The following is a 20,674-nucleotide window of genomic DNA, read 5'->3' as shown; positions in this document are numbered from 1 at the left end:
AAGTGTTGGTGATTTGCATTTTTTTTAATTAACATTACACATTAGGTAGGTAGGAACATTTGACTTGATTTAATTCTGTGACTTGATGGCATGATGGCAAAGATAACAAGGTAATATTCCTTAGTTACTAAGGTTTTCACTTGACAAGGACATTGATGGGCAAATAGTCTATGAAAAGAGTTTCAATAAAAAAGATGGTTATATGAGTTTCTCTGACCAACTGAAGGAGCTTCAATCAATACAAAAGCATCTTTGTGTTCACAGAAGGCTCAATTATAAACTGACTTCCAATGCATATACAGCAAAGTATGACACAATGACATCTCCTGAAGGCCAGCAGTGTGTTTTTCTCTCCTATTACACACGGCATCCTTGAAGAGTTCAGCATCCTTTCAGTAACAGTGTTGAAAGAAATAGTTTCACTTTACAAGATGTTATGGTTTGTTCTGCTGAATTCTGGCGCTTTGAAACCACACTGTTATCTCATTTTCTTTACTAATTATCCCAAAAGGACACAATTCATAATCACTACAAGACAGAGAGGGGGTTACCTTTTTGTCTGCCAGCTACAGTGGTTAGTACATTTGCAAATTCATCAGCTACTTTCGGTGTATGAAGAGAAACGTAATGTAAAAATAGCACCTTTAAATAATAGCTTGTAACAAAGTGATTTATAGAGTAGACAAACTTGTCAGCCACAGACAGAATTAACTATCAGGATGTTTTTCACAGACACAGATCACATTCCAACATTTCATCAAACACTTTCAAGTGAAATATTTGGATTAACAAGGTAGTTGGTAGTGGCTTAAAATGCCAGAGAAATACCATTTCACTCAATGAATGGTGCATCATTTAGCGCCCTCTTGTTTGCTTTACAAGTATAACACCACTCCACAAAGACTGTGTAAACTAGTCTTGTGCGTGTCCCTGGGATCCTCTCAGCACTGAGGCACTGTTGGTGAGTCAGATGGACGGACTTAATGAAGAGTGCATGGGTTACTAATAAATGGACAAAAGACTGCTGCTCACATGATCAACAGCAGTCGCACGGTTGAGCGAGCTTCTCTGGTAAAAGTAGTGTCTGACTATTTTGGTTTGAATGCCTCCACACAGAAGAGCAGTGTGACCTCAACTGCACTGGCCAAAGTAATGACGAGTGAGAGCATTTTCAAGGTAATTCACCACACAAGAACAGGCATAACATGCAATGTTACAGTTCAAAGGGGGACTTTTGTAGCCCTCGCAAAAGGTTTGGATGACAAAAAAAACTTTGGCTTAGGTAGGCCACTGTTTTTCAGTGCATTACCTGAATCCACGTAAGAAAATGCCACAGCACAGTAACGGCTTAAAAAGTAAAATGTAACAAGAAGACACTGAAAATGGACAGACTTCAAGCCAGGATCAGTTCTTCAGTTGAGTTATGACCAACCAGTGACTTAGACAATAATTAAATGAAGGATGATGGTAGACTGTCTGTGGAGGTATGTCTAGAAGAAGAAGGAGGGATAATCCAAGTCTGTACAAAAGTCGGATAAGAAGGGACTGTTAACAGAGTTAGGATACGACCTCTCTCAGTGTCTCATTCTCTTGTCCCTGTGTTTCACTGTCTGACAGCAGAGGGGGATGAGTAGGCACAGCGATCCTATAAGGCAAATTATCTTTAGTCAACATCCTCCTGGTGGCAGAGACCAAGCGGGAATAGTTATCAGGGTTGTACTCCGACAAAGGTGGCCGGGTGCACAGTAACGGCAGGTTGTCCCTGTCGGGCCGGGACAGGAAAAGAGGGGGCCGGTGCTGGCTCTCGCCGTCCTTCAGGGAGTCTGGGAGCGGCTTGCGTTTGCTCTCAGGTAGGAGCATTATGCAGAGGACAGAGAGGACGGCGAAGGAGGCGAAGATGACATGGTGGAGAAAGTAGCCACCGTTATTCTGGAGCTCCATCAGGGAGGAGGCGGCCATGCCAACACAACCTGCTGCCAGCACCAGGCCAAGGCAACCACCTCTGATAGAGAGATGGAAGAGGAGCAGGACAAGGAGAACAAAAATCAACAAGGGGAGGCATCAAGGTGGAATGATCAGACAATACTTTATATCTTGTCATGGCATTCTTCTCTATACTATATTTCTCTATACTTTCTCTATACTTGCCAACTTCCCTACCCTGTCAGTAGCACTCAACCCCAAGCCTGTTCCTATAATGGGTCACAAATATGTAGTTTCATTTAAAAAAAAAGGCTAAATAATTTCCTAAAACATCTGGGCACTTCAGTTTTTAGCAAACAATACTTAAACAAGAGTAAATTGTGCATTTGTAGGGGACTATCTTTTAACAGCGGACTAATACACATTTAAAAAAAGCTTTATCACGCTTCAGCTACACAGGCAATACTTTTCATTGGATTTGTTGATAATAACAAAAATATATCAACAGCCTCATCACATTGGTCAGAAGACAGACACTTACCGAACCACGGTCGGCATCACCTCACAGGCAAAGAGCACACTGAGCATGGCGAGAGCCTGAGAGAACAGCAGACCTATGACAGAGAGCACCAACACCAGGCCTCCACGCAGATCTGACACAAAAAAAGGACAACAGAATCATTTTCTATTTAACTAGAACTAGAACTAATTCATTTTCTGTGCAAAAATGTACAGCAGAGATAATCAACTTGTCACGTGAATATCAGCATGGCATAATTTTATTTCTCAAAAGCATGGGGGAAGCTCCAAAGGGATTATTTGCATACAAAGTCCCAAGTTGGGTCCTGACCCCAAGAATGAGAAAATGAAACATTTCCTTTGATCTACAGTGTTTTCTTGCAAAAACGATCCATCCCAGTTCATAATTTCCATTTAATCCATGCTGTTTTATAACTCAAAACTCTGAGTTCATGAACAGTCAACAATCTACATTTGTTACGGAGTCTTCAGAGTATGAATTTAAAAAATCTGCCGGATCTTTTTCTAATTGTTGCTCAAGTTCTTCTCCTACAAAATATGTTGAGAAATGTGTTGAGTTGATTATGAAACTGGTTCCACTTCAAGGAACAGAATAATGTCAGTGGTCCCAGTGATGCCTCATTAACTTTAAAGTAGTCAGCTGTTTATCATGAAATACATTCCTTAGTTAAGTTAAAATCATTACTTTATGATATTCATGGCACCAATAATTGACTGTTTTTTTAAATGTATTTTTTACTGTAAACATGTTGGACATTTGCAAATGTACGTCAACTGTCAAAAATAAATTTTAGTCTTCATTATATTTCCAAAATATGATAACTTAACAGAATTTTTGTGTGGTGTTTTGAGCCCTTTAGGAAGTTGCAATTATCTTATCATTGCCAATAGCCACAACAGCAAATGGTTGGAGGATTCATTTTGAGACACAAATGTTATTAAAAGTAAAAAGATGGGGATGTAACGTACACTGAGTGAGGGCCAGCAGCAGCAGCGATGACAGTCCAGTGACGATGGCAGAGAGTAGAAGCATACCACGCCGACCAAAGTGATTGACAGACAAGCAGATGAAGATGCAGGCAAAAGCTCCGGTTATCACTCGGAGGAAGTAGCTGAAGTAAAAGTTGGGGGAATAACTGTGCAGGTTTCTGGTGAAACAGTACTGAATGCCTGTACCAATGAACCTGGAGGAGAGACCAAAGAGTTTGAACATGCACATCTATCAAACACTCTGCATCTCACTTTTATCTTGAAATGGTCTATTTCATGGACAGGTCAGGAGAACATTTTCACACTGAGAATTTAAAAACTCACAGTGTGAAGCTGAGGATGAGACAGTTCTTCCAGATAACACGAGTCCGACGCAGCTCCAGAACTGAAAAGTACCTCGGCCGACAGTCTTCTCCGCATGCTGAATCTATCTCTATAAAACGGAAAAAGAGGATTAAAAAAATACTTGGAAAGAAATCAACCTATCCCCCTAAGAGCCAAATGCTTTCGGGCTAGGTGTAATTCAGCAGGGTTTAAGTGAAGGGTTAACATCTATTTCTGGCTGCCATTAAACATATTACAATTACGATTAATCAGTATATGGGTTCTGGGAACTGAACTGAAACTTTCCAGAGAGGTTAGAAACACACTGCTTTTCAGCTTGGTGGTAAGTTAATCTGTAAACTACTTACATGTCCATTTTCTAACAATTGACACTTACTCCCCCCTGTCCTTATCACTGTCATACACATTCACATTCAAATTATACTACACTGTATGACGAGCAAAAAGAAGAAAAATAATTGATAGAAGGGTTAAAAGGGTTACACCATGGTATAAAACGGAAATTATGAGAACTGATTCCTCGCTCTTAAACACGAAAAACATGCATTCAGCAGAACTAATATTCCCTCAGGTCAAACAGACGAGCAGAGACTTTATAATCTCCTCATCAGATTTGATAAATTACAAAACATGACGTGGTAACGTTTAGAGGCTATTCCACATACAGCATAGGGCAGTGGTGGCAAAACATGTTGAGCAAACTTAAAGTTGAATGATTCAGATTAGTGATGAAAGAATTAATTGATTAGTCGATTGTCATAAAATCAATCAGCAACTATTTTAATAATCAATTTGTTGCTTTAAGTCATTTTTTCCTGCACAAATGTTTTAGGACATTGTAAATTAAAGGGCGTTGGAGTTTGGACTGTTGGTTGGACAAAACATAACATACAGAACATACAGAAATATAAAATCATTTGTAATATAAAATAATCGTTAGTTTCAGCCCTAATTTGGATTAATGTGGGAACATTTAACTAACAGGAGCGCTCTGATGAAAACAGGGATATCAATATTTAAGTTGCCAAGATTCCTTCTGACACACAACATGTCAAGTACAAGAGTTTTGACATTGTAAGAAAAGAAAAACAGGTATTGCTTTCATGTCTGTGGAATCCAAAATATGACAGATTGGGCAGTTTGGAAAAGGTTCAGTATTCTTCTTGTGCAGTAAATCATGAGAAACATATATGTAAAGAGATATCCTGTTCATGCTCAAGGTAATTTTATATCCAGATGATGCTTACCGTGTTGCCTGTTTGTGTCTGTGTGTGCATACAAAGAGCTTTGTGTGTGTGTGTGTGTGTGTTCTTGTTTAACTATATTTGTGGGGTCCAAAAACCGGGAATACATTATACTTGTGGGGTCCGGACAGCTTTGTGGGGCCAAAATGCTGGACCCCACAACTTTAAAGGGCTGTTTGAGGGTTAAGACTTGGTTTTAGGATTAGGGTTAGAATTAGGTTATGGTTAGGGTGAGGGTAAGGGTTAAGGTTAGGCATTTAGTTGTGATGGTTAAGGTCCTAACCTTAGTAAGGGGCTAGGGAATGCATGATGTCAATGATGGGTCCCCACAAAGACAGTACCATGCACTATGTGTGTGTGTGTGTGTGTGTGTGTGTGTGTGTGTGTGTGTGTGTGTGTGTGTGTGTGTGTGTGTGTGTGTGTGTGTGTGTGTGTGATTACCTGATAGCAGGGTTTCACCAGGGTGGATTTCATCTCGCAGACAAACACCGTTCTTGGTGGAAAATTCCTGGAGGCTCCTCTTCAACTGAGGGATCTGAGCTGTGGCCAGCAGCCAGCGAGGGGACTCAGGAAACACTGACACACAGCTGAGGAAAACAAGTCTGCAATAAGATCTCAGAGAGAAACAGAGCTGAAACATTCTCTTTATTTATTTATGGATGAAAGGACGAAAACATGCACAATTTGTGTTTTTACCTGGTACAATTTTTGCCAAAGAAATAATAAAAAAAACATTATTATTTGATATCACTGTCACCATCCGTATATCTGTGTTTTCAGTTATAAATCCTGGCTTTTTAAGTTGTTCAGATATTTAACATCCTTGGTTGAGTTCAGACACCAGAGCACAGGATATGTTAGCTTCATGAACTCCTCATACAAAGTCAAAACTGAAAGTTATTCATTTGAACACGTGGTTACATGTGAATTCAGGTGTGGCTGTTAAAAGGTGTGGGCTTGAAACAGGAGCAAGTGCAAATTGCAGACAGACCGGTCAAACATATCAATGTGAGACGGATGCACTGTAGAATAATTAACTGCCCTTAATCCTTCACCAAATACACACGTGGTGTGTCCACCTCCACATCCCAAGTACCGCCACCCGACTCACCACCAATAGGAAAGCAGCAGGAGCAGAGGCAAAGTGGCCACAGCCTGGAGAACGGGCCAATTGCGACACAGAACAGCGATGCCCGGCAACAGCAGCTCTGCGAACACGGCGAAGAAGCCGCTGACCATGGCAACCATGAGACGATGGGGAGGGTCACATAGCTCCAACCCTGAGAGTGCGACGGGAACAGAGAGCGAGGATACCATCAAAACACACAGCTGAAGCAGAACTAATACATCTGTCCAAATCCAATTCATTTTCTGTCAGGAGTCAGGACATGAGCCCATTCACACATAAAGCTATGGTCTGTGGTAATATGTGTTTTTATTGATTTCATTGCCTACATGTAGAACTGATTCACTACAGAGAACAGCAAATTACCATGGTATGGAATTCCTTACCAGCTTTTGACCACGGAAAGTACTAAAACACGATTAAATAAAATGTTAAGATTGTATTTATTCACTCAAGAAATGGAGTAGCCAAACCTGTTCCTGTTTGTTGGTTTTTCTTCTCCTTAATATGTGAAATTGATGTATAGAGCTATCCAACTTGATTTATTTGAAATAAGAGGAGGTGTTTTGCTTATTGATTACTTTAGATCTCTAAGAGGTGATAGAACAATGTCAAATTATGTAGAGCTATCTGTTGTACTAGACAGGATTTGAAATATTGTGTTGTTTCACCTTGGTGTTTGTTGTGAATATCGTTGAGTCTTGTATAGATGTCAGATGTTATTTGGCATATGTTTGTTTTGTCATTAAAGTATTTGTTAATACATAATGTGGATCTCAGGAAGAGTAGCTACTATTGTTGTTACAGGAGCACAATAAGGCCTATGCACGCATTACAAAGTCAATAGTACAGGACATCACACATCCACTCAATCACCACCTTAAACGTGCGGTATACTCGCCGCAGCCGACCTGTCTCGCGCCAGTGTGACGTCATGGGAGCGCCGTAACTGTTTATACTCGCGCGTGGTGGTTGCGACACTAGTTGTAGTCTTCTCCTGAACAGAGGTGGCGCAACTGAGGAAAGGCTACCGACTTTGCTATTTCTACGGACTAGAAGAAGAAGAAAAAGGTAAACTATGGCAGAACTGGCAGCAGCATTGATGTCAATGTTTCGATTTGATTCGATGACCTACTTTGTCGGATCAAGCCTTTCATTCACCATAAAAACAACTCATCTTCACCCAGTAAGTTTACAAGAGAGACTTGCAGTCACTCTGAGAGTCCTGGCATCCGGTTGTCCTCCAACTCGTCCATGCTACCTCTGGTCGCGCACTTTAAATCCTGGCGCGCCAGCGAGATCTATGTCATTTTGACGTCACATTGGCGCGCGACAGGTCGGCTGCTGCGACTGTAAAAAGGCTCTTACCCTTCTGTCCTCTGGGCACAGAGCACTGAGGTTCAGAAGGGCTCGCAGTGGGAAAAGCCTAATCCCCACAGCCATAGCTGCCTTAAGCCCCTGACACACTAACCTGACGGCCAACCGTTGGCAGAAAAGGCAGTCGGACTGATCAGTCAGCTCCCCGAGGTCCAAAAAGTGCCTCAGAACACACACACCACACAAGCGATGCCGACTGGAGCGTGTAATAGGTCTCCATAACAGCAGCACTAATCTGTATTGTCACCCAAAAAATTAAAACCGGCAGCTGCTCAAGGATTTTTCAACGGGGCATAATGGCGGCTCGTTCAGAATACGATCTCATATTTTAAGACAGTTCACCGAAACGTGTTTCTGAAAACATTTTAAGCGAGAAATAGGTCATGCAGTTGCTGAATCCGTCTTCATTTCAGATCGACAAAGGTCAGTTTAAAAGATTTTCGTCAGATTTTGAGAGGCTTAGTCACGCCCATCCCGCTCGTCATTTCCGGGTTAGCACTCCACCAATCAGATTGGTCATGGAGTCCGACTGCCCGCCCTCCGACGCAACATGTCAGGTCGGCCAAAATGAAGGCCGACAACTCCTCGGACGGACTCGAGTCACTGATCTTGCCAGACTGTCCGACGGCTGATTATCGGGTTGGTGTGTCAGGGCCTTTAAACAATAGGCCTCGCTGAACCGGCCCGAGAATGTACTGTTGTCTGGCATTGTATGTTGTTACTGTGTCCTGTTGTGTGTACTGTTGTCTGATGTGTTTGTGCTGTGGGAAGGCATTTCCCCTTGGGGCCAATCAAGTCTAAAGTCTAAGCTAATGGGGATCTAAATAAGCAAAACTAAAACTAAACATGGAATCTACCTTTCTTTTTGTTACAACCTTGTTGCACCGTGTTTGCTAGTACAAAGCAAAGCAATATTCTGCGTACCATTTGATAAAACATAGAACAACAAGCTAGATAAAGCTGCAAGTACTCTTAACCTCAGGTACTGACGTAAACTTGTTTGGAAGTGTGTCAAGCTGTGTGACTTTCTGCTGAACTTTAACCTCCTTCCCCCCCAGACCTCTGATTCTGTTTCCACCTCCTCTGTGTGTGTGTGTGTGTGTGTGTGTGTGTGTGTGTGTGTGTGTGTGTGTGTGTGTGTGTGTGTGTGTGTGTGTGTGTGTGTTGGGGTGGGGGGGCTGTCCTGCTATTGTTTTCTCCTGGCAGGACATCACTGAGAAACATTTCTCTCAGGCCCTCATCCCGCCCAGCACAACATCAGCCTAACCTATAAAAACAAAATCTGGACTCAATCTAGCCCTGACCTTGCAGGAATGTGGGAGTATGTGTGTATGTCAAAAACAGAAAAAAATGTAAGTGTGTATTTCAGATGAGACTACTACCTAGTACCACCACCTCCCAAGCAGGAATGTGTACAGTTCCTACAAATGCTAACGCAATTACATTCCTGTGCCACTTCACTCTGGTTTTAGACAGTTCCAGAAAGAAAACATGCTGTATTTGAAACAAAATGTATCCCTACTAGCCAGAGAAATCTAATCATAGACAATCAGACAAAGTCATGCTGAAGAAGGGGGGTTTACACCCACAGAGGGGTTTACACCCACTAAAGGAGGACAGCTGAGAGGCAGAAGTAAAGAAAAACCAACCAGCTGCCTGCTGTCAGTCAGCACAACACACTTCAGTTATTTCCTTCACAACTCTGCTAGTCTGTCATACAATTACCCACGCTTAAGCAATAATGTTAGTACATATCTTTCATGTTAGGAGAGCAATTCAAACATGTAAGAGGCAAATATTAATCTCATTGGTGATATAAACGTGAGAGACTGTTGACAGTCTTGCCACCTCCTATCACCTGGAAACCGCTGAAGGTAAAACTATTTATCCATCACTCACAAGTAAATAATTGTATCATAAACTGTACATTAAAGTGTCATAATGTCTTTCAGTTCTTGTTCTTGACTTTCAGTCACTGGAAATAAAAGTTTCAGTTGTTTGTGTTTCATGAAATAAAGATTAGATGGTAATACAAAGATACGAAGGGCTTCTTTGCTTCTGTAAGGGCACAAATGGGTTTTTCCTTATCTTTGACTGATAAGACAGTTCAACTGTTAGCTCGGTGGAAAGGCTTGTGTTAGGCATTTTTATTCCATATTTATATCTCAATCTAAATGTTTCTCTGTTTGTTTTCACTGAGTTTAGCACTAAAACAAACTGTTGCTACTGATTGTGCAGTTGCTGCTTGAACAGAAATTCAGAAACCTACAGCATTCTATTCTATGCTGGGAATCAGAACAAGACCATGATTGTATTTATTACATTAACAGTATGTAACATTTACATAATATTAGATTTTCTGCAAGACAAAACATTATCGCAAACTCTAAGTCAAACACACTATGGCTGCAGAAGAACCCTAAATATGAGCAACATTTAAAGTAACTTTTATTAAATAAGTCATCTTTAATATTAGAGACCTAGACTTTGAGAACATGTGGAGTTGAAGGACTTTCCCCCAATCACAATTTAACATAAAAACAAACAGCAGCATGCCTTGAATCATGAACAACTGGATATACAGTAATGTTCACGTGTCTCTCCTCTTATTAATCCGTCAGCTTCTAATTTTTGTTAACCTTTGTGTTAACCTAGTTTTGCTACATATGTAATTTCTTTTGGTCAGGTACATTAAAATTCCTGTAATAAATGTAAACAATCAAATGTGATTTAGCAAAGCCATGACATTTGGATAAACACAGTGCCAGCAAATTACTCAGAGCGAAGCCCAGGAATCCAAAAGTGCTCTCTAAAATAAACAAAGAAGTGAGTGGCTGTGTTTGAGGAAGCTGAGGTTGTTTTTTTTCAATCCCCTGGAGAAGTCGATTACTGAATAAGGCTGCAGGACGCTTAACCGCAGGATAAGTGGTACAATAGTTAAATATGTGTGCAGCATACTCACTTGCAATGTACGAGGATACGAACACACCAGCGAGCATGGCGCCCTGAGAGAGACGCAGCAGCAGAAACACGACCGCGCTGCTGGACAAACACACGGCCACCCCTAACAGACTGGACAGACTGATGGAGAGGAGGAAACATCGCCGACGACCCAGCCTGAAAACATACATTAGTGTCCAATTACTATTATCTCATTAACACACACAGGGAGGAGAATAAAAAATAAATAAATAAAAAATTTAAAAAAACTTGATAAATGATGAAATAACTTGTGTAAAACATATAAAATTAAACAATGATTTGTGAAATAATTAAAGACATTATAAAACGTTCTCCATTTCCATACTAGCCGAGTTTAAGGGGTTCACCTTTACTTTAAATTAGTAATTTTTATTAAGAAACGCCTTTTAAAAGGTCTGTTTTTATTTCATAATTTTCCATTTTCCCCAATGGCACCTTTATTTAATTTCAATTAAAAAAAAAGAAAGAAATTATATACAATAAACCCCTGTTATTATGAAAATGAATGATGAAATAACATTTTATAATAATGACTTGAGGATTAATCTTTTTTTCAGTTATTTCACAAATTGTTTGTTAATTTATATATTTTTTACACAATCTATTCACACGTCCATTCATGTCGTAACGTCTTTTTTTAATGTATTTAATATTGAACACTTTGTGTTTCCATCTAAAAATACGAATTTGACTTACCAGTCACACAATGTACCAAGAAGGATGTATCCCAGAATCCATCCTGTCATGAAGCAGATATGCTGCAAAGGGATTTTCCAGTAGTCATTGCAAACCAGATTCCACTGCAAAGAAAGACAAAGAAGTTCATTGACACATTCTCAGACCAAAACAAAACTCAATGTGGACAAAAAAAAACATTTGATGGCATTTGATTAAGTTAAAAAAAAAAATAAGAGACTAATCGTTTTTGTAATTTCATGAGTCAAGTAAAATTGTTCCATGTAGATAGCAGGCATCAGCAAGTTTGCATATTGAACCAACTAGAAAAACTGTGTGTGCTTTCTCTTCACCTATTAAAAGGTTATACCGGTGTTTTTTTAAATTCATAAATTGATTAAGCTGACTCCTCTACCCTGTCTGTGGCTCTCAGTGCCAAGCCCATTGGTTTCCACTGAAGACTTATATATCTTTAAAAACAGGTCACAAATATATAGTTCAATTCTTAAAAAAGGCTCAGTTATTGTCTAAAATGGCTGGGCACTGTAGCTTTTACCAAACGTTACACAAAGTTAAATAGTGCAGTAAATAGTGCATTTGTTGAGTACTATTTTCAGTTGTGGATTAATACACATTTGGTGCTCTAGTGAGTATTTACGGCAGCAGGATGGTGTATGTGAGTGTAAAAATAAACTACAATGCCCAGGTTCATTGCGATGAAGGAATATGTCACCCTGTGTTTATAATAGTTTTTGAACAACAATGGAGTTCTGTGGAGGAATAAGCAATGTCAATTCATTGTTGGTGGTGTTGTTGGTCTTTTTTGTAGGATGTGTTGACAATAAGAAAAATATGGAATATAGTCATCATAGTCAACCAAGTCACACCTCACATTACAGTCATTTTATAAAGCATACAGTAACATTTTAGACTTAAACCAGTGGCTATCTGGAATGAAGGGAAACTTGTAGCATGCTTCGGAAAATGGATGGCAGTAGGGTACATGTAATAGTATATATATGAAGTACTGACCAAAAAGCCTTTGAGTGAAGTGTGTATAAATCATAAATTTGTGGGTAACTCAATTATGTTTCTAAAATATGATTTTTATAATCAAAGACATAAAAAAGGTACATAAACAAATTGTGGCCAAGGTGATGCATTCCTCGTAATTTGATGCAAACAGAGAGATTTCTGTGTGGAAGCAGGAATGTAGATCATGTTGTCCCTAATTGAGTTGAGATGTCTGCTGACAGTGTTATTACATTAGAACAAAGTAGTGCTCAAAGTAGAGCGCGCCAGCAGCCCTATCGCTGGTTAGTACCAGTCACTGGCTGTAAGAGAAGTCTTTTCCACCTACCTCTACCATCTCTCTTTTTTTCCTCCATCTCCTTTATTTCAATCAATATGTAAGAGATACGCTTATGCAGATAACATTCCTTAAAGTATTTTTCAGGTGACGAGGGTCTACTTGTGACCATGCTTAACTTTGCTATGTGTTTTCCCTATGATAGGCATGTCATTGTATATACAGTATGAATATGTACAATATGAACATTATATGGTTTTAAAAATAGATTTTGATACAGTGTCCCTCTTCAACACCAGTTTTCACAGTTTGTAGCCTAATCTAGCCCTCAGGCGTATAAGAAGGCAAAATAGTCTGACCTGCTGGTGCAACTGGTTTCAAAAACGGCTTAAAACGTAATGTATCAAGTCTGAAAAAACATGACAACATAAGCCAAGCTAATGAAAGGGAGCTTTAGCAAAGAGGAGGAGTGGCCACAAGCAGATCCCCACCAACATCGACACCATAAACAATCATCTCAGAGATCCAGTTCATCAACACAGTTGATAGTACAGGACTATGGTGTTTCTTTTATTTTGTCCAATCCCTGTATTGGAAGGTGATAAGCACTATTGTACTGTATTCAAATTTTCCTTTAATAAAGTTTTCCTCTGTCGTCATGTGCAGAGGAAGCTGTTTTTGGTAGAGGAGGCGTTCAGGGTCTCAGGAAGGTACATAGAGGCCTCACACTTCCCAGCGTCACAGTTTGTCATTGAGGGAAAACGGGGCAAAAGTCTCCTCACTGCCAGTATCTATTTCCTTGAGGCCATGTTACACAGTCTATAGTCTGAGGTGAAGTTGAGGGGCAATTACCCATAAGGACTTGGTCCTACTTGTCAGCCTCTGCTCTTACTTCTGTGGTTTAGAGACTACATCAAATACTCTGATGTTGTTTTAATATGTGTTACAAAATACTGCACAGACACAGATGTGAGGTGTTTGTACCAGGTCACACTGAGACATACTTTTGTTAGAAGTCGTTATCTATATTTGCAGACTGGGATGGATCCTTGAATAGCTGAAGTCCAAGAAAACAGTCCTAGGAGAAGATAAACACGTGTCTACTGCTTATTTACACACACACACACATGTAGTTGCACAACAAGACACAATCACATCTCCATCGTCTGTGTTCAGGCATTGGTTGTATAAAGTATGTAAGAGACAATCAAAGAGGAATCATATTCAGCTTGGAAATATCTCAAACAAAATGTCAAAAGAGATCTTGAAAGCGAACACAGAGTAGGCCGAGCACATAGGCCTACTCTTCCTCAGAGTCAAGTTTATATGCCTAATGCAGATATATATATATATACTGTATTTATATGGTATACGAAGTAAGCTATTAATGTGTCCACTGCCTGGTTGAGCTATCATCTATGACTACGGGAAACAAAGTGCCAGACAGCAGATTAGTATGTAGTCTCGCATTGCCAGACCTATCTCCACAGCGCTGTGAAGTAGTATGAGTGAAAATGAGGCTGGGCAACAAGTTTAATCGAGTCTAGTGTTGGAATAGATACAAAAGTGGATAAAAACAACAACCTGCAGTGGAATTGGATCCAGAAAAGCAGTTATTTTGAATGCAATGCTGTGGCTACTCAGTGTTATTTTAGCCTACACTTCACCACCCCTCGGTCTAACTCTTTTAAGAGGTCCAAACTTAAGCCAAACACCGAACAATGAGCTGCAGGAGGAACAGTCTCTTACCTCAGTGACAAAGTTGCTCTGGAGCCCCGCTACATGGGCATACTCCCACCCTACGGTGCAGGACACCCTCTCCCTGGAGACCTTTTCGGAAAAGTCCGAGGAATTTGGTGGGTACTTGAACAATTCACAGTGGCTGAAACCAGTGCCGTTCACCCAGGGAATGATGAGGTTGAGGTATCCCTGTCTGGAGAAGTTGCTGGGGAGGAAAGCGGAGGGCAGAAGCTGCGGGTCGGCTCTGCAGTGATACGAGTCCGGGATTAGAGTGTAAAAAACGTCGCTAAATAGATTAAGCATGGCCGCGAAGTTGGGGAACCAGCTGAATAAAACCACGAGTCGGTTGTAGCGTCCATAGCCGCCGGTGTGAGGGAAAATCTTCGTCTCATAATCCATTTCAAGACGAGTGTTTGCTGTAACAGATAGTTCCGTTGCCTTTGCGCAGTGAGTGCGCACGCTCGACAGCCGCGCGACCAAGCAGCAGGTAAAGCGCGCGGGGACGAGGAGGGCGGAGGCATCTGGGAATCGACCTATGAGACACCTGCTGGGCTGCTTCCTTCAGTGACTAACTGCTGGATGGCCCCTATCATACAAAACAACACAGTCATCACAGTCCCATCTAAAGTTACCAGACATCTGTTGCTAATCATCACATTTTTTAATCTGTGCGTTCGTGTGACTCGAGTTGGTGATTTATTTGATGGAGTTAATATTGTGACAGCTTGTGGTTAGATAGTAAAACAAATATATATATATATTCAAATCATTTGACAATAATAAAAAAAAAAACAATGGTCAAAATCAAAGCAGCAGAGGCTAGTATTGGTCAAGCGCCCAAAAAGCTGGATCCTACATTTCCCATAATGCAATCCAACAACATATTTCATCTCCCTTCCCGCTATATGGCCACTAGTTTCAAACCCAACACCTCCAGTTTTAAAATCACCAGAGCCATTGAAGATATTATACAACTGCTTGAGTCAGGGAACAGTCTTTAACTGAAGTGTTACTTGACACTGTCTGTAGTGGGATCATGGCTCAGTTGGGGTTGGTGGCCTCGGGATCCATGAATGCTTTGCACTAATGTGTGTGTGCTTTTTCTAGTTGAGCAGGTGACTTGTATTTGTTTTGTCTGGCTTTGACAAGAAACCGAACAACAAACTTATATTTCATTACACTGAAAGTCAGAAACAAGTTCCAAGAAAACTCTTGATTTTGTTAGCAATAACCACATATCCTGGTGATGACTCATAACACAAACAGATTTCTCTGCTTTGTGATGGTGCCGTTTATAATGTTAATTCCAGTGAATGCTTTTGGTAAAAAATATGTAATATGTTAGGTGACAGGAATCCAGTGAGCACTGGTTACGTAATGGCAAAGATAAAGGAAACAAATTGAGAAATTTAAATAAACCGTCTATTTACTATTGTCGATGACGAGCATGAGAGGTGATTGTGATGTGAACAGAAATCAGATTTTGGTCAGAGAAGTTCAGGTTGAGTGACTAAACTCTTCCAGGCTATATGATTAACATATGTAACAAATCTGGCAGCCATCTCAGAGAGGGCATTTCCAACATTCAGATGTGAAACAATGAAGACATGATTACCTCATCCTGCTATCAATAGAAACTTGTCTCTTGGACCACCATAATAGTTTGGGTGGTGTTTATATTGATGTACTTAAATGTATATTCATTATTTTAAAAAAGTATATTTTCAAATGTGGCCTATTTTTTCCTTGTGAGTTGATATATTTTGAGTGTATCAGATGAACTTTATGATTATGGTTGTATACAATGCAGCTTTTACATCATGACACACGCAACACAAAATCAAGAACCAGAGGACGGCCGGTAATATTTCAAAATTTTATTAACGAACATAATCTCTGAGGAACAACAGCAGTTCTCGCGCTCTCTGTACATGCAACTGTAGAAAATAACAATTTAGAATTTTTACTTTTTTTCCACCCATCCTCATTTTCAGTTTCTCGCATTTTTATTTTTTTGTCTTTATTTTTTTTTTTGCAGGAAATCAACAACAGCTAGAGGTGAAAGTACTGGATTTCTGTTACAGCACTGACAATAGCATCAACAACCGCCCTCATATACCCCACCCACCCCCCCCCTCTTAGCTGCTCCAACAATATGTACACAAATAAACTACATTGTACAAAAAAAATGTTACATTGTTACATCATAATCACCTGCAGCAAGCGCACGCAGCTTGTTGCTGTTAGAACCCCACATTCTACGCAATTTTTCAGACTAGTACAAAGAGGAGGGTGCAAAACGTCCTGGGAGGTTTTATTTACAGAGCTATGTACAGTATGTCTCTTTCACGCATTACAAGGAGGAAAATTTACACAGCGGAGACCAAATTCAACTCAAAACATACCACAGGTGTCAGAAAAAGAAAAAAAGATAATAAATAGGTTATTTCTCACCATTTAAAGAGTAGTTCTCCATGCGTTTCATTAGTCCTTTTCCACTCTAAAAAAGGAATAAAGAAATAGCTACAGTCTGGGTTTTAATTAAAAAATAAACAAACTAGAAAAAAGGCTTGAAATCGTGATTCTATAAGAATGAAAAAATAGCAATTATGTATATTTATGTCCAGTAAGAAAAAACAACAAATAACAGATCTAAAATAAACATTATGAGTGAATGTGAGGAGCAGAGGTAATATGTTGCTGACTGAGGTGGTGCCAGGCTCGGTAATGATCTGTATCACCACGGTCAAGTGCTCTACTGTGCATCTGAGGACTGATGTGTGTTTTTGTCTGTATTAAATTTTTATCCTGAAATCACTCTTTTTGTTAGTTGAATAGTCACACTGGAGAATCAACGTGGATGGATGTGTTTAGTCTTTTGCTCTGTGCAGCGGTGTATCACAGACTAGGGAGGGGCGGGGTCAGTTGTCAGTCAGTTGTGTCAACCATCACCATTTCAAGCCTTTGTGGTTCAAATAAATGACTGATTACAGAAGTAAAAACAAAGGCAGGGCTTAAACCGTTAAAAAAGGTGACACATGAAACGGAAAACACACTTGTTGATGTCTTGTAAACAATAGTGAGAGGGCGTGGTCGGTCTGGGCAAGTAACGGTATACATTCTGCTCGATAAGCAACGTGATTGACATGCCACTGGTGCTTCATACAGGAACAAAAAAAACCCTAAGATAAACACAACAACATTCAAAACTACATACACTGAGCTAAAAAACACAAAAGGATTCTGTGAACAAACGACACCATTAAACCTGTTCCCCCAAAACTGTGTAAGAAACCACAACAAATTAAAAACAAAAACATGACAAACAGGGGTTTAAAAACCAAATTTCTGGCTATTTGTATCCAAATATGTATGTCTATGTATACCAACCAGGATGTGTGTATCTCTCAAAAATATCCAGGACTATACATCTAGCCACCTTGTCTGCACAGTGTAATAGCAACAACCATTGCACTTGACTAGACATACCATACACAGCTAGTCTGACTGAGAGTGTGTAAATAACTTAAAACGTTTCAGATAATATTGCCATCAGGATACATGAGCAGCTCTCGCACACAGACAGGAAGCCTATGTGGTAGGTCGGGAAAGCTTTTCAAAACCAAGATCCACTAACAAATAGAGAATCAGTAAGTCATCACAAATCAACATTTCAAATGGGATTTTTAATTGAGGACTAAAAAAAACAGATCTATTCAGCATTAAGCTTTTTCTTTCCGCGCTGCTGTTTGTGTTAACGTCTGTCCACTTCTCATTCTGAGAAGATTTAAGTCTTGTAACTGTCTGCTTGGGCCCGACGCAAGAACTTGACAACGGAGTAATATGAGGAAGTAACCTAACATTTAAAATCCCTGACAACACTAGCCAAACCCCTTGTGGATTAAACACTGATAAAAATTACAAGACCAATGCCTATTATGATCCAATAATTGACTACCAAACTGATCAAGGTGTTGCATTGGAATCCTATAAGGAAATTGAACTCCCATAGTCTGTGATAAAATTTAAATATATTTAAAAACCCATTCCCCATTGCATTAGGTCACAGGTCTAATGCAAAGCCAATTAGTTTCTTGAGTTGTCTGAAACACTGACGCCATCCAGTGTTTAAGGTTAGAACAGCACTTAAAAAAATAAGCTGCTCACCAATATTTTACAAAGGGGCTGACTGACAAACCTATGTCCAAAGTGAGTATGGAATAAAACCTTTTAGTTGCTGTTACAACGCCTCTGCCCATTCAATGTGAAAAGCAGACAAGCTGGAAACCAAACACATAATGAAGTGCTGAAAGACCCGCGTCCTGTTGGTTTTTGAGACGATGTTTTGTGATGATTAGAAATGATTTCAGTCCAATTTTTGTAAATTAAAAACCTATTAATTTGAAACCATTCTACATTAACAAGATGGTTTTGCTTGTGAATGACATCTCTCACTTTCATCCCACCCATATATATCTATGTGACTTTGCCCAACAATGAGTACATTTTTTTTTCACTGAAAAAGGCATTTTCTTGGTTCGAATTTTTTCAGATATAATTGTGTAGTAAAGCAATGAATAATAATCCTCTGTCTATTCTTTAAATAAATCCTCAACTATTCTGCTACATCTGAGGGACTATATGGTGGTTGGCCTGTGGGAGGCCGGTTTAATCCAGAAGTGTTCTGTCAGCTATTTGTGAGATGTGGTGATCCACGTCCAGGTGAGTTGTCTTACCTAAACCTGGACTGAATCTAAAGATGGGATTATACAACTGTGCACTGGAGTCTTTCAAATACAGAAACGTGTACACATTTTGGCCCATGGATATGAGAGGGGGGGGGAGGGGGAAAGTGCTGCCCAAAAGTGAACTGTACATAAAAAGATACTTTTTATTTCTTTTGTTTTTTCTACACTTAACTGAGTGATATTACAGTACATAGGTTATTTACAACTGTGCAGTAATGTGTGGCAAAATAAATTATCTAGAAGGCAGCAAGAATACATTGGTTAACGAATATAAAAACTGTACATAATTTACGGAATACAACTTTTTTTCATTTTTTTTTTCATTTTTTTTCAATTAAACTAATATTGGCTCTGTAGTGTTTCAAGTCACTTCCTCAGAAACAATGAAATGCCCAAGTAAAGAAATAGACAAAAACAATATTTCTCTCATCCTGCCAAAGCACAATTTCTCAATAGTCTCTTTAAATCTCAACATTCGTTATGTTTGTTTCTTCTGGTTGTACTGTGGTGTTTTTGCAGTCCATGGCGGTCTGATGTGTTTCTGTTGGGAGCAAGCAGGGTGGCTGAGGAGCACTCCGGTCTGTCCTCAGAGATCCATGCCCGTCCTCTTCTGTTTAGCCAGGCTGAGAGGCTGCAGGGTCAGTCTCTTCCTCTCAGACACTGGGCCCTGACGTGCACACACATCTCTAGCCCTAGGCCCAGGCTCTGTTGCAGTGCGAACAGAGAGGGCATCTTCTGGGTATAGCCCCAAAACCATCAGTGGCAGGTTTCAGGTTCCTGGTCTGTCCATCCCAGCTGTCTTATATGAAGATTCACATGATGCACCACAGCTCCGTTGACTTCCTCCGGGTCAGCGCTGGACTCTAGTTCTCCTGGCCCACCAGGAGCCCTGGGTCAACAGGGGAGGCTTCTCCTCAGTCCCTCCTCAGGACAGGCACCACGCTGTTGGGAGAGCTCTTCTCTGATACCGACTCCCAGTGGTGGAGTTGGGTCTATTGAAGCAGGGACCAAAAACCAATGCAGAAAATATATCTCTGTCCCCTGTCTCACCGAAACTGAGCACTGAGGAGTTGTGTCCCGATGTCAGAGCCTCAAAGCAAAAACGGTTTCTGCTTCTCACACTCTGATCAAACAAAAGTGTAAAAACTTTGAGGATGAAAGTGCAAGTTGTGTTTTCTTTTCCCCCAGTAAAAACATGTTTCCTTCTTCACAGAAGGGAATCCAGAGCAAGTTTTTCATCTTTACTCTTTTTCTATAGAATATAATTTTTTTCCTGTCTAAAGTCCTCTTTCAAACTTGCTAGCCCTTTCCATTCGTTCTGTTCAACGAAGTCTCTTTGAGAAGAAGTTATTCAGACAAAGTTTGCTCTAAATCTGTGAGCACAGGTGTGTCATGCAGGCAGCAGGACAAAGTCGTCGTTGACATCGACCATTGGCACGTAGAAGGACGGCACTTCGTTGACACAGAGGGACTTGTGCCCTGCTGGGTCCAGCTCCTGGACCTTCAACTGCCACTCCATCCTTTGCACTGCATTGAGGGCTGCTGCCTCGTGCTGTTGCCGCATCAACAAACATGTCTGGGGGAGAAGAAGCAAAGCATAAATCCACTTGGTATATACATAATATTATGGTATCAATGCCTTTAACTGATGACATAGCAGGACATCACTGCAGAG

At 40.2% G+C, this 20,674-nt stretch overlaps 2 protein-coding genes across 5 annotated transcripts in view; both read right to left on the bottom strand.

Moving 5' to 3' along the window:
- Positions 1-46: 46 nt before the first annotated feature.
- On the bottom strand, positions 47-14,650 carry slc22a31 (solute carrier family 22 member 31). The gene is made up of 9 exons (XM_031276585.2): positions 14,261-14,650; positions 11,224-11,327; positions 10,508-10,662; positions 6,154-6,322; positions 5,484-5,629; positions 3,778-3,886; positions 3,433-3,647; positions 2,465-2,576; positions 47-2,002 (listed from the first exon to the last, which is right to left on the bottom strand). The coding sequence occupies exons 1-9, from the start codon at positions 14,648-14,650 to the stop codon at positions 1,558-1,560; spliced, it is 1,845 nt and encodes a 614-aa protein (XP_031132445.1). The 3' UTR covers positions 47-1,557.
- Positions 14,651-16,113: 1,463 nt separating this feature from the next.
- ankrd11 (ankyrin repeat domain 11) overlaps positions 16,114-20,674 on the bottom strand; it is a 121,040-nt gene continuing 116,479 nt past the window's right edge. For all 4 annotated transcript variants that reach the window (XM_031276568.2, XM_031276570.2, XM_031276569.2 and 1 more), the window contains one exon: positions 16,114-20,575. In XM_031276568.2, coding sequence (XP_031132428.1) covers positions 20,390-20,575 — 186 coding nt within the window. In that variant the 3' untranslated portion in view covers positions 16,114-20,389. The remainder of the gene's footprint in view (positions 20,576-20,674) is intronic.

This window comes from Sander lucioperca, chromosome 3, assembly GCF_008315115.2.
Source record: "Sander lucioperca isolate FBNREF2018 chromosome 3, SLUC_FBN_1.2, whole genome shotgun sequence".
In the NCBI taxonomy this organism is placed as follows: domain Eukaryota; kingdom Metazoa; phylum Chordata; class Actinopteri; order Perciformes; family Percidae; genus Sander; species Sander lucioperca.
Note: the sequence above shows the minus strand (reverse complement) of the source record. Positions and strands in the feature narration are given on the sequence as shown.

Excerpts from the sequence above, each read along its gene's own strand:
- slc22a31 (XM_031276585.2), bottom strand. The coding sequence starts at position 14,650 with ATGGATTATGAGACGAAGATTTTCCCTCACACCGGCGGCTATGGACGC. Across the intron at positions 3,887-5,483 it reads TGGTGAAACCCTGCTATCAG|AGATAGATTCAGCATGCGGA; the intron begins GTAATCACACAC and ends TCCGTTTTATAG. Across the intron at positions 2,577-3,432 it reads GCTGCTGGCCCTCACTCAGT|ATCTGCGTGGAGGCCTGGTG; the intron begins GTACGTTACATC and ends TTTTTGTGTCAG.